General features: G+C 36.9%; 1 protein-coding gene across 1 annotated transcript; it reads right to left on the bottom strand.

The window, feature by feature from the left end:
• Positions 1–613: 613 nt before the first annotated feature.
• LOC135694399 (receptor-type tyrosine-protein phosphatase F) lies at positions 614–12161 on the bottom strand. The gene is made up of 5 exons (XM_065213124.2): positions 11250–12161; positions 7192–7629; positions 3243–3515; positions 2486–2743; positions 614–1372 (listed from the first exon to the last, which is right to left on the bottom strand). The coding sequence occupies exons 1-5, from the start codon at positions 11308–11310 to the stop codon at positions 1266–1268; spliced, it is 1137 nt and encodes a 378-aa protein (XP_065069196.2). The 5' UTR covers positions 11311–12161; the 3' UTR covers positions 614–1265.
• Between the last annotated feature and the right edge of the window lie 10 nt (positions 12162–12171).

Here is a 12171-nt window from a genome sequence, read left to right as displayed (position 1 = left end):
ATCCTTTAAATGTTATCAATTTTATGGTAATCCGAAAATAATCACTGCTATTTCACTCACTTAACTGCAAATTACATCAGTAACCAACGAACTATAATAAATTATAGGTTAACAATTCTATTATCAGTAAATTTAGGGATATGTTTGAAAGGAGATAAAATAGGCCACTTTTGGCATCAAAATGGGGCTTTCTTCGTCTCCACATCAGTAAAAAATGCTTTGTAACTTAACCTTCGTGGTTTCAAGGCTTGTTTCAAAAAAAGCAAAGCAAGATCCCTTCCCAACATTTTTTAAGTTTTTTCCGATGTTAGGAATATAGTTTCTAACAAAATATTCACGGTGCAGGTCCAAAATTTTAAAATTCCTCTCACCCACTGATATATATTTCATCGTATTTATGTTTTTTCTTGTGTAATCCAGTTTTTGTGTTATCTGAATTGAATTAGAAGTTGAGAACGCCGATGACCTTCACGTCTCTTCCTGCCATGAAAGGCACATTTGTTTTGCATGGTTTTTTAATTTACGATAAAGATGACAAAGCTCCCTCTTGCATTTATTTTACACCAATTCAACGCAAAGAAATGGTAGCATAAAAAGTTAATAATACTGCAAATCAAATTTCATAAATTTTATATCACTTCTAATAAGCCAGTAAAATCTATATGGGCTAAAGGCAAAAAATTTAACTTCATTTTATGTTACTTCTTTATTTCAATTAAACAAACTAGATACAAAATCATTCAAATGATTTCCTAAAATTTCTAAATACCACGAATCAATAATTTTGCATTAAAATCAGACAATCGGTATTAACTATCATAGAAGGCCCATAACCTGGGGGGATGCGGCCTTTTCAAAAAACAAGAAAAAATTTCAGATAAAGATAAGATGACGTCAAAATTACTTGAAATTTGTAAACAAGCGTTCTTTTCGCTGAGAAGATATTCTGGTTACAGGTTTGATCAGCTGGTTTAATATATTGTATCATAAAATATATATTATTTAAAATGAATAAGACATTAAAACAAAATCAATAATAATTCGCTGTTTCTATTCAAAACCAATGACGAAATCAAAACTGACATGATCCGAAAGGCTGCTGAACATATCACAAGGGTTATGATGGTGCTGCAGTTTCGTTCGTTATCCAGCTACTGCAATTTCCCATTCTTAGCTTTAGTATCAATTGAAATTTCACGAGAGAGCCTCAGTGTATCATTCTGATAATTTTCAAAGATTTTGTCGAAATTTGATTTCAACTGCTATCACCTGGCAGTCCATAATAAAATCACGAATGCAGCTATCGGCAACATAATGCCAGTCTTCGTAGTAGTGCCGCTATTTATGCCAGAGCGCTTTTTCGGCTTGATTGCTGTCAGGAAGAGAGAGACACATATTGGTTGAGTTTTTATTTAGTGAAATTTAGTGAAAAACTAAGATGTCTATGGCTTATATCAGCCTAGTGATCAAGCAATCAAAATCTATGTTTATTGCAAGAAACTGAATGACGTAACTGAAGATACGGAAAATTGTACTGTATTTTGAAGAGTGAAGGCAGATAAATGTCGCTATATCAAGTACACTGTTGTTCAATCAAGGCTTGAATTAGACATTTATTCCAGGGTTATACGGATAGTAGAAATTGCAACTCAAATCCACAATCTGATCATTTTGAATTAACCTAGGGTTCACAGTGGCAAGAAATAGATACAAAAATTCGTATAGTGAAGCATATCAGTGTTAACACCATTGACAATCTGGGACTTTGTTGCTTACAAAAATATGATACTAAGGAAGCTTTGTTCTATGTATGCATGATTTTGTCATTATAAGAGATAGGTAGCAGTTCTCAAAAAAAGCAGGAAACATGTTATTTTAAAACCAATTCCTTCTTTAGTGCAATAAAATATTAAAGTCTAGTCTTCGATGACTGTTTCGAAATAAAAAGAAACTACAGAACTGGTTTCTAGCATCATACTTGAAGAAGAAAGCTGTGCCTATGAGACAGACAGAGGCAGCTCACGATTAAGAAAAAGTTTTACAAGATCATCAGGCTTTTTATCAGATGATAGCACTATGAAAGAGGCAAGAGTGGACAGGGCTTAGCAGTCATTCAGATTTCATTTATGAATGGAGTTGATGAAAGGCAAAATGTATGAAATAACTTAAAAATCTTTGGAAACGTTTTGATAAGGAAACTAGTAAAAATCTGGAGAAAAATGCTAATAGGGATAGAGAAGAGGCCCAGAAACAGATGCATTTTTTCTGGTGTTAAAACCTGGCACCCAAAATAGCAAAATGCCTTATTTGATTCATTTGCCATAAAAAAGTTTGCTCTGTCAATTTACTTCATGCACAAATGTAACCTTTATCACCTGCCCTACATAGTTCAAGACCTAACTGGCAAGCCAATAAAATCAGTATAGAAGAAAAATATAACTAGTGGGCTCGCTTAGGACAATACAGAAGTAAACGTAGAACGTACCTTCACCCTTTATCATAAATGTTGCTGTCTTGAGACCAATATTGTTCTGACCAATGCAACAATAGTTTCCGAACTTTGTCTCCTTGTCCAGCTGTATCGTGATTTCTTTGGACCATCCAACTGGGCTATTTTTATTGCATTGTGGATAATACCATTTATACGTCAGTGGTGGGTAACCGTCAATAGGGCAGTTAAGATCTTCTGCTTTGCCTAATGCAGACTGAATCACTGTTGATGATTTGATGTTCATCTGTATATCTAAAACAGTTTTTATAATTGTAAGCAAATTACTCAAAGATAAACTGGATTTAACAAGAGTCATCACAGCAGGCACCGCGGAGCGTTGAGAAAAGTGGGGGGGGGGGTCTAAAAAAATCGGGGACTATAAAAAGAGGCTTTTCTGGCAGTTTGATACTTAATATTGGGCATTTTTTGCAAAAAGTGGGGGTGGGGCTAAAGCCCACCCAGCCCCCCCTGCTCCGCGGTGCCTGTACACATAAAGAACACAAAAGGAGTTATAACGCTGAGTAGTGTAATGCAAAAGTTAGTTAAACCGAATTCTTATGGATGAAAGTTAAAGCAAGGAGAATATGATGTATTATTATTTTCTTTATTCTTCACATGATGTATTATTTGATTAAATCTTCCCTGCTTTTCACCAGTGTCAGCTTCCAAACTTGTCAATTCATTTTCCTGAAATATCTTGAATGATTCTATACTTCAACAAATTCTTTTCGACAAAGCATTTAATACTTACATGTTACTGACAAAACTGCATCTGATCGGGTAGTGCCAGCAACGTTAGTTGCATAACAAGTATACCTCCCAGCATCATTCGAAGTAACTGACTTCAATTTTAGGCTAACCTCATTTCCAGATACCTGGACCACTTGCAGCTTTGAGTTATCTTTTCGTATTTCTATTTTGGGCAGAGGAAAACCTGTTGCTTTACATATCGCTGTCACAACTCGCCCCTGTGGCACATCCGTTGTGCCTCCTGTTTCCATTGTTATCTTGACAGTTGGAAGAACTAGGAAAATATAATTCAAATGATGAACTTTGTTGGGGAGGCGAATAAGCATTTGTCTGAAGGACAACTTTTCAAAATTTTGCAGCGTATGCACATGGGCAGATACAATCGATGACGTCATTTTCACATCGCTTGATAAATTATGTGGTAGGAACATTAGTGACACTCCTGTTAATTAGCTAGTCTCAAGCCAAAATATGAAAAGAAAAGAAAAAAGGGTGTAACGAGATGAGTAAGAACGAAACTCTGGTTTATATATGCAACCATGATATGTAAAAGTTTTGATGGAATGATGTGAAGCACCATTAGATGGCTTCGCCTTAATGTGCATGCCCATATGATCCACTTTCTCATTAGCCAAGACAAATGGATAGAATAATGGTCATAAGCAATAGAAATTTATTTAGACTTGTCTTTCCAACAAAACTAGACAATCATTTCATATTGTAATGACGCGTTATTTATTTCAAGGAAAATAACCTATGAAGCGGGAGGGGATGATTCTTGGAAACTACTGTGATTCCTCTGTTATGCCGAATCCGTATACCGTACTTATTCAATTATCTGACCCACCTTTTATCCGGACTTTCATTATCCGGTTCGTATCTTTTCAATTATCCGGAATTTCGGATTCTCCACACGCATCTTGAAATGCCATGTCCCGAGAAGGCCGGATAATTGAATAAGCACTGTGTTTCTTAGTGGAACTTTCAAATGCTGATTGATGCTGGTTCATTCCTCAATTCTCTATACTTTTTTAAAAAACGTGACGGCACCCCACTCCCTGATATCTGTGGTACATTGAGTATTCTGTTTATGTGCCCCCCTCTCTATTCATGGGCTGATTCCGACGTAATCTTAATCCCTGTTTTATGTACGATTTACAAAGAGGTGATTCTGTTCATTAACGGATTTACATATTCATGTTTAGCCACACACGTCTCGTGGTAAATGAAAATATTTTGTTGATTAATTATATTTTGACGAAACCCTTCATTAATATTAAAACCTATCTCCGTTTTAATGAACAGAAAGAGAACACGCTAATAATGTTTTTCACTATGCCACACATCAGTACACAATCCTTCTAATCATGTTTATGTATCTGTTGTCAAAATTCTTGAATATGTTTGGCTAACCAGTACAAGTTATTTTTATAGTTTTTATACGAAGAACACATGAAACATCTGTCTATCCTTAAATGGACTGATGTTTATAGCTTTTTTAGCTATTTTCTGAACCCCTCCTATTGCAAAATATTGTAAATGAGAAACCACCCCCTTCTCACAAATGTCAACCTCTGACAACCTCTGCACCCTATAACTGGAGCCTCTTTCAACATAGAAAAATCTGTTGTGTTTCCATGATCTTCACAAACCATATCCTTCTATAAAACCAAATCTAATTTCTACTGACTTCCTTTATAAAAAAGTACTGAGAAGCAAGGACAGCGGAGTATATTACAATTTGAAGGGACTAAAATGCTTGATGGGGGGGAGGGGGGTTGGCAAACATGCTAAAAACCAAGAGCAAAGCTATTTTTGGTATGCTTTTATGTACATTTTTGAAATTATTGAGGGAGGGGGGGGCTAAAGCCCCCTCAGCATAATCTAATCTTTCCTGAGAAGTAACATAATCTTTGATCTTTCCTCAGTACAACCTTCTCCCTCCTACAAAACATAACCTCCCAATTTTAAGAACATGCATTTTTGACACTGCCAGTGCCGAATAAAGCCCAAACTGGGCTTGATACTGCAGCACGAAAAAGCCCATTATCGAGCCTAACAAACTTTAGGAAAACTTTCGCGTATTTCCACCAGGGTCTTTTCCAGGAATGGTTGGACTTATGCTGCAACAACAATAGCCCCAACCTAAATCCGGCCATGGATACTGCTTTTTACCAAGAAATTCCCTCGTATATAATCATCAACATACACATTCGTAGTTGGCTGACCGATGCTCGCTTAATAACTATTGCTGTTTTAGCAAAATGAGTTGTTATAATATCTGTGTTTATTGACAATTTTTTAGCAAAATACAGCTGTGTAGACGTAGCGTATGTTTGCACATATGTAGCCGCTCTACGCGGTTCGTTTAACATGATTAGGCAAAGAACAAACAGCTATCGATATGATAATCAGGAATTAAGACGATTCAGAATAGATAATTATATAAAGTCAAAATACATCTCAAAAACTTCAATTATTTATTTTAAGTATTTCAAATAACTTGAAGTAAGGGATAAACAGAAGATAACGAGCTTGAAGGTATTGAAAAAGCCTCTATAAACCAAAATAGCAAGCAGGTTTTGTTATTGAGGGGCTCCAATGCTGCTCTTCCACGAGAGCCGTTCCATTTGGAACCGTGACGATTTTGCTACTCTTTCGTAATGAGGATACGCCTCTATTGTTTACTCAAAAAGCAAATAGATGTAAAGTCGATGAAATTCTGGTCTTGTTGTTAGTCTTTATATAGTAATAATAAATGTTCCCATAATATTTAGGGTTATTGAAAAGTGTGTAATACGAGCATATCACAACCTTTTGCAACTTTAGGTATCCACCGTTAAACCTCGTGGACATGTGTGTAATCATCTGATCACATGGACATTGGCAGGCTTAGACCACTTTCCGATATTGATTTCCTGAATAAGTACCGAATAGCTTTACATGCATAGAGATTAACAGCTTTTTAGGGAGGGAGGGAGGGAGGGAGGGAGGGAGTTAGAGAGACAGGGAGTTAGGGAGAGAGGGAATTAGGGAGAGAGGGAGTTAGGGAGAGAGGGAGTTAGGGAGAGAGGGAGTTAGGGAGAGAGGGAAGGAGGGAGGGAGGGAGGGAGAGAGGTAGGGAGGGAAGGAGAGACGGATATAGGGAGGGAGAGAGCGGGGAAGGGAGGGAGAGAGGGAGGGGGAGAGAGGGAGGGAGGGAGGGAGGGAGGGAGAGAGGGAGGGAGGGAGAGAGGGAGGGAGGAAGTTTAGATTCGCTACCAAGATGAAACGTCCTACACCTGCCCAACTTGACGTTTCAGTATTAGCTGTTGATAAAAAATTAGTTTACTTTTTCTAAAGATAAAAGTCAATGATGGTCAGATATCAGTTTGTAATTTCAGACAAACCGGGACGTGACAGTGTAATCTGGTAAGGTAATCTGCACATTTTGAAATCTTCAAAGGCTAATTCTAAAGGTGGGAGTGTAATACTAAGATGCGAATACAATAGCGGGGAATCGAGGAATGTTTAAAGGGGGGACAGCAAATGACTGTTGCCATCAGATTATTCAAATGTCAAAATATAGAGGTTTATCACTAAATGAAGTGAACAAAGGATGACATCTTTATTAAGAAAATAGTTCAAAATCAAAGACAAACCGCAGATTGAATTCGGTGCAGTGACAAAAGATCTGATTCTGCTAATGGGCATTCACAGAGAAAACAGTCAGATTTTCTGATTGAAGCCTAGAATAACTATTTTTAAATTGAACTAACTATTTGGCCAGAAAACCTGCAGTTGTCAAAACTCATAATGGCGGATCGCGTTGCTACGTATGGATTCTAACACTAATATCTAAAAGCTTTTGATGCCTTGATTTCACAGAGAAACAACAAATGCTAAAATTTGCTTAGCTATCAGTGTAAAAACCCAGAACCATAATAAACTCTAGATAGATTTATACGAACCTGCCACTCTGACGATAATTTTCTTTTCTATAACAGGTGCCCAGGCATCATTATCCTGCAGTCGAAAAATGAATTCGAATCTCGATAGATTCCTTGGAACTGCTCTTATATTCAAGGAAATAATCGAACCAGTTCCTGTATCAAGCTCCGTCAAATTATTGAAAGTTGAATTCACAATATTCAGCTTGTATTTGGCAATTGAATTATTGCTTGGAAAATACTTAATGTGCCACAGTTTATTCAATATCACAGCTCCTGCCGTCTTCGAACTGGATTTATCAGGGATGTAAATAGAGGCATAATCATACATTTTATGTCCCGTCCAAGTCCATGTTAATGTTAGATTTTTCCCAGGAACTCCTGTATACATCTCTTTGGCCTCGACTGTCCCTTTCTTCGCGTCATTCCTCTCTAGCAACGATGCCAAGACAAGAAATCCTATGAAAGAACACAGCGTTTTAAAATTAGCAGCACTAGGACATTAATCTGTCTTTTTCAATCATTTCATGGCAGTAACAGCCTTAGGCCGATGTCATTTCATTGAACCAACTGCTAGCAGTTTCTTTTCGAAATGTGATTGAGGTGATAAGCATGTCGTACGATACCTTTCACAAATGTTTTGCAACTTGAAGCTAACGGCTAATCTCAGAAAAAAGTTTTGTTACTTTAGTTCTGAACTAAAAACACTTTATCATGAGAAGCATTAACTATCTTGAGACTTGTAGACTTAATAAAATGCAAGAAAATTTTAAAAAACCAGAATCCCGACAGTACTTTGGTGACTTTACCATAGACTTCATATTTCATTAATTTAATAGCCGAATAAAATTTTGTGATTTATCAATCATGTGCTTTTGCAATTCATTGATTTCATCTAAATTTTGTGCATGCCTTGGTCGAACAGTGAAACACATAGCTGATAGCGATAGCAATGAATGTTTTATTTTGAATGTTGTAAAAAGGTTGGCAGGAGATCTTTCGAGTTATTTGCTATGCGTTTTAGCCAATATCTAACGTTCGCACGAGAAAACAAATGTTAGAATCAAGATATCGAAAGTTCTTGAACAAATAAAGGCTGGATTTGAGCTTGATGATACAGGAAGAAAACAAAGTTTTTTGGTTCAGTAAACAATAATTTTATTAATGATTGGTTCTATTACTGACTATTTACTGGTTCAATATATCTTAGGTGCAAAGATACGTAGAGATTCAATCGCCCTAATGCTTCGCACCAAGAATCCTGAGAAGAAGTGTACTGATTTTAGAACTGAATAAAACGACGCCGGTAGCCGGTATGGTTCATTCAGGGTTAGTTTTTAATCAAGAAAGGGGCTTCAGGTACGTGACGCTGAGGCAATTCGAAGCACTTTGCTTTGCCAAAGCCAACCTGAAGTACTCAAATAAAAACCAATCCAAAGCTTTGCTTTGCATTCTCTCCCGTGTAAATGCTTAGTCTGAAGTGATTTTCTGTCCGGTGCCTCGCTCCAGCGCAAGCTGCCTCTTTTGTCTCTCATCTTGGTAAAAAAGTCCACACTTTCCACTAAGTAACTCGTGACAAAACGGCAAACTTCAATGCTTTGATAAACATGCTAAGTACCTTTTCTGACTTTACATGTTCGCTGCAGCTTTACATTTTGAATTTTTGTTGTCTTTTTCTTCCATGTTCTCTATTTTGGCGCCAATAGTTTGATCCCAAAGTGTTCCAGGGGCCACTAATAGGGGGGAAGGGGCAGGGGGTCATGGCCTTACCATGTTTTCGCTAAATAAAGGAATAAAATCAGCTCAAATTATTTATTTAGGGAAACCTTTAAATTAAAACGTACAATTGTACAATCAAAAAGTACATTGAACCAAGGTCCACAAGCAAAACAGAGTCAGCAAAATGTTTGCCACAGTTGAAGCTAGAGGGGGATCAAGAGGAAACTTTGTTTTCATTGCTGGCCCCTCTAGTTTAAGATCAGTGGTGCAGTCCCTGAAATTGGAAGCAAAACGAAGCGTAGAAGAGTTTGCAAATACGAATCCGCAGCGATGATCAATCTGGCATCGTGTAACCCGGGCCTTAAAAATACCTGTGCCTCAGCACAAAAGCAGCTCGTAGGCTTGCCTCCACCGTCTACTTTTTCCAAAACGATCTCAACCTATTTCATATTCTAAATCAAAAGTAAAGACACCTGGTTTAGAAAAACTATGGAAAAACGGAAAGGACAGATCTTTGAATATCTGGACGGGATTTCACTGGCCTTCTTTATACTCCACTTCCCCCCTACTGATTTTAGCCAAATGGTCATCACCAGGTGTTGCTACTTTATAAAGTAAATCATCTGAAAATTGAATTGCGTTGCTGGTTTGCATGGCAACGATTAGACGGCAAACAGTTCCCAGGCTCCTATATGCCTCAGCTTCATCGTGAAGATACCTGCCCATAGCACTTTGCGAAAATTTGCGGTAGCAGTGTTGATACTTGCCTCCATATCATGGAGAACGTTTGTTATACAATTCAAATTGTGCGCATGTGCCTAAATACATTAAAAATGATCTGTATAAATTGTTATAGCCCGATGCTGTAAAGTTTAATACCGCGTTAGTTTCGTGTCAGTCAAATGTAATCTGCGAAGGCAAGTTCAAAAATATATCTTTGCAACTGCACCGAAGTCTCTATACTTCTCGGTGCTTAGAACAGAAACACCGACAAGTAGACTCTTATCAATATTTGAAAAGGTACGGTTTAAATTCAACAAGAAACGCTAATCCGAACGGTTTCTCTCGTATTTGTTCCCACATTGCGGCTTTAAGTTACTAAGTAGGCTTTTTAAACGGGAGTTTTGCCAGAGTTTAGAATCGGTTTTATCAAAGAATGGCAAAACACTTTCTCACATGCAAAAATTCCATACAACATGCTCCTCCCTCTCCCCATATAGTTAAAAAAAGCCCAATTTGGTTTTAATTCATCTGCTCGATACAACTTCTCTTTCCTATCCTTTTTGTCATGTTTCGTGTGTAAATACGTATAGCTGTAGTTGATATCTTGTATGTCTTTATTTTTTCTAAATATCACACTCAGCTGGTGTATTTTCAAGCTTAAATTATAGATGCGATTAAATCAATAAAACAATTTAGCAAATAAATGAATTACCACAGTTTATCGGGGTGTAGCTAAGTGCATAATTTATGAATTTGTTTTCTGATAAACTATAGTCCATGCTGCTCCTACTAACGGGTAAAACGATGGCTACGAATATTGTCATTATGCACCTTTTTAGATTGCCTGCTAATGTTGGGCTCAAACTATGACTGAATTTTAAAGATTTTTAACTTTTTCTTTGATTTGAAAAATGTCGTGTGCTTATACTGTTTATCATCTTTTAAATTTTTGCTTTTTTTGTAATGTATTTTATTAAAATACTATTTCATATTTCAGTAGGTGAATCATTTTTGCTGAAACTAAAACTTTTAGAAAGCTTAGTATCCAAAAGTAGGGAAAATTTGCTATGAATAATAGTTCACAATTTCTTAACATTTTGCCTAAAATTACCTAGAAATCCTCAAATTTCGTTGAAGCAGTGTTTTTGATAAAGCTTCTACTTTTTAACAATGAAATTGTATTGGCTTCCTATGATTTGTGCTTTATGCATTGCTCTTCATATATTTCTGTGTTTCACTGACAGAATCAAAATGTCATGCCTTTCCAAACAGTAACAGTAACCAAACAGTTTATTTTAAGCCAAATTTATTAGCATAAAACCAATATGTATTTATTAATATTAATAATTTTCACAAGCCCTCTGTGGTGATTAATTACTTTATATGATTGAGTATATGGAAACATTTTATGTTTTTTAGTTGCTTGAGTAAATTCCCTTGCACAATATTATTTCTGGTCTCAGCTTGAATGCAACAATTCTCAAATGATAGTATACCTCAGATGTGGGCTGTTTCCCGCAACAGTGAATAATTGTGGTGATAATGAAGGGCAGGTGATGAAGAATCTTTCAAACACGTTAAACTTTAAAAGATCTTTTGATTCATTCAAAAGAATTCTATAACTAAATTAAACCTACCCAGAATAAACTGCGCGGCCATTGATCGATCAAGCTTCGAGTCTTTTTTACCGACTACCATTTCCCCGCTCGTATGCAAGCTCGTTCGCCAGGCTTCCGTTTTTGCTGCGTGATTTGCTTTGATATAAACCAATGTTACGAGGAGCTGTGTTGACAGTGCACACTAGCAGAAGGACGACATTTTCATCAATAAAACCATCAACAACAGAATAGATCTCTGTTCTTTATCGCAGCGTTTGTTATTTTACTTTAAAGCTATGCTTACAGTATATTGGTGTAAAAACATATGTCTGTAATAGGATGCGCGAGCTATTGTTTCCAAACTCTTTTTGTTGTTGAGTTCACCAGATGCTTGAAACAGATGCTTCGCTCGAAAATTGCCTCCATGCTAAAGCAATTAGCTTCGTTTCAAGCACTGCTTGAAATTACTGCTATTCCAAATACCGCACAGTCGCCCGTAAGATTCGATATCCGACATCATAAAAATGATGTCTACCACAGAAATAGAGACAAGCAAGAAAACTTTGAGATGCAAGCTTTTCGAAAACTTGATTTTATTCTTGAAAACTGACGTTTTTTAACTGCCCATTGTATTCCTTCTCATTTAGTACACTGTTATAAAGGAAATATACTACAGTCTGACAATTATTGGGGGGCTCCAGCCCCCCCCCCCCCCCCCAATTCCGATGGGCCTGTTATAGAGATACATGCCTCAATCTTGCAAGTTATTGCCGACCTAATATCAAGGAGCAAGCACAGGCAGAACAGTCGACGAACTTGGCATGGAACTTGGTGCTGTCTCTTCAACAAGAAATTCAACAACCAAACTCCTAAAAATTTGCTATAAAATATAACGAAAAGCAGGAATCACATCCAGCTACGGCAGGCTAATGTTTTTGAGCAAGACGTCACATAGGATAGG

The sequence above is a fragment of the Rhopilema esculentum genome, chromosome 8, assembly GCF_057945365.1.
Source record: "Rhopilema esculentum isolate cy_ngs chromosome 8, ASM5794536v1, whole genome shotgun sequence".
In the NCBI taxonomy this organism is placed as follows: domain Eukaryota; kingdom Metazoa; phylum Cnidaria; class Scyphozoa; order Rhizostomeae; family Rhizostomatidae; genus Rhopilema; species Rhopilema esculentum.
This window is presented reverse-complemented; position numbering and strand designations above follow the sequence as displayed.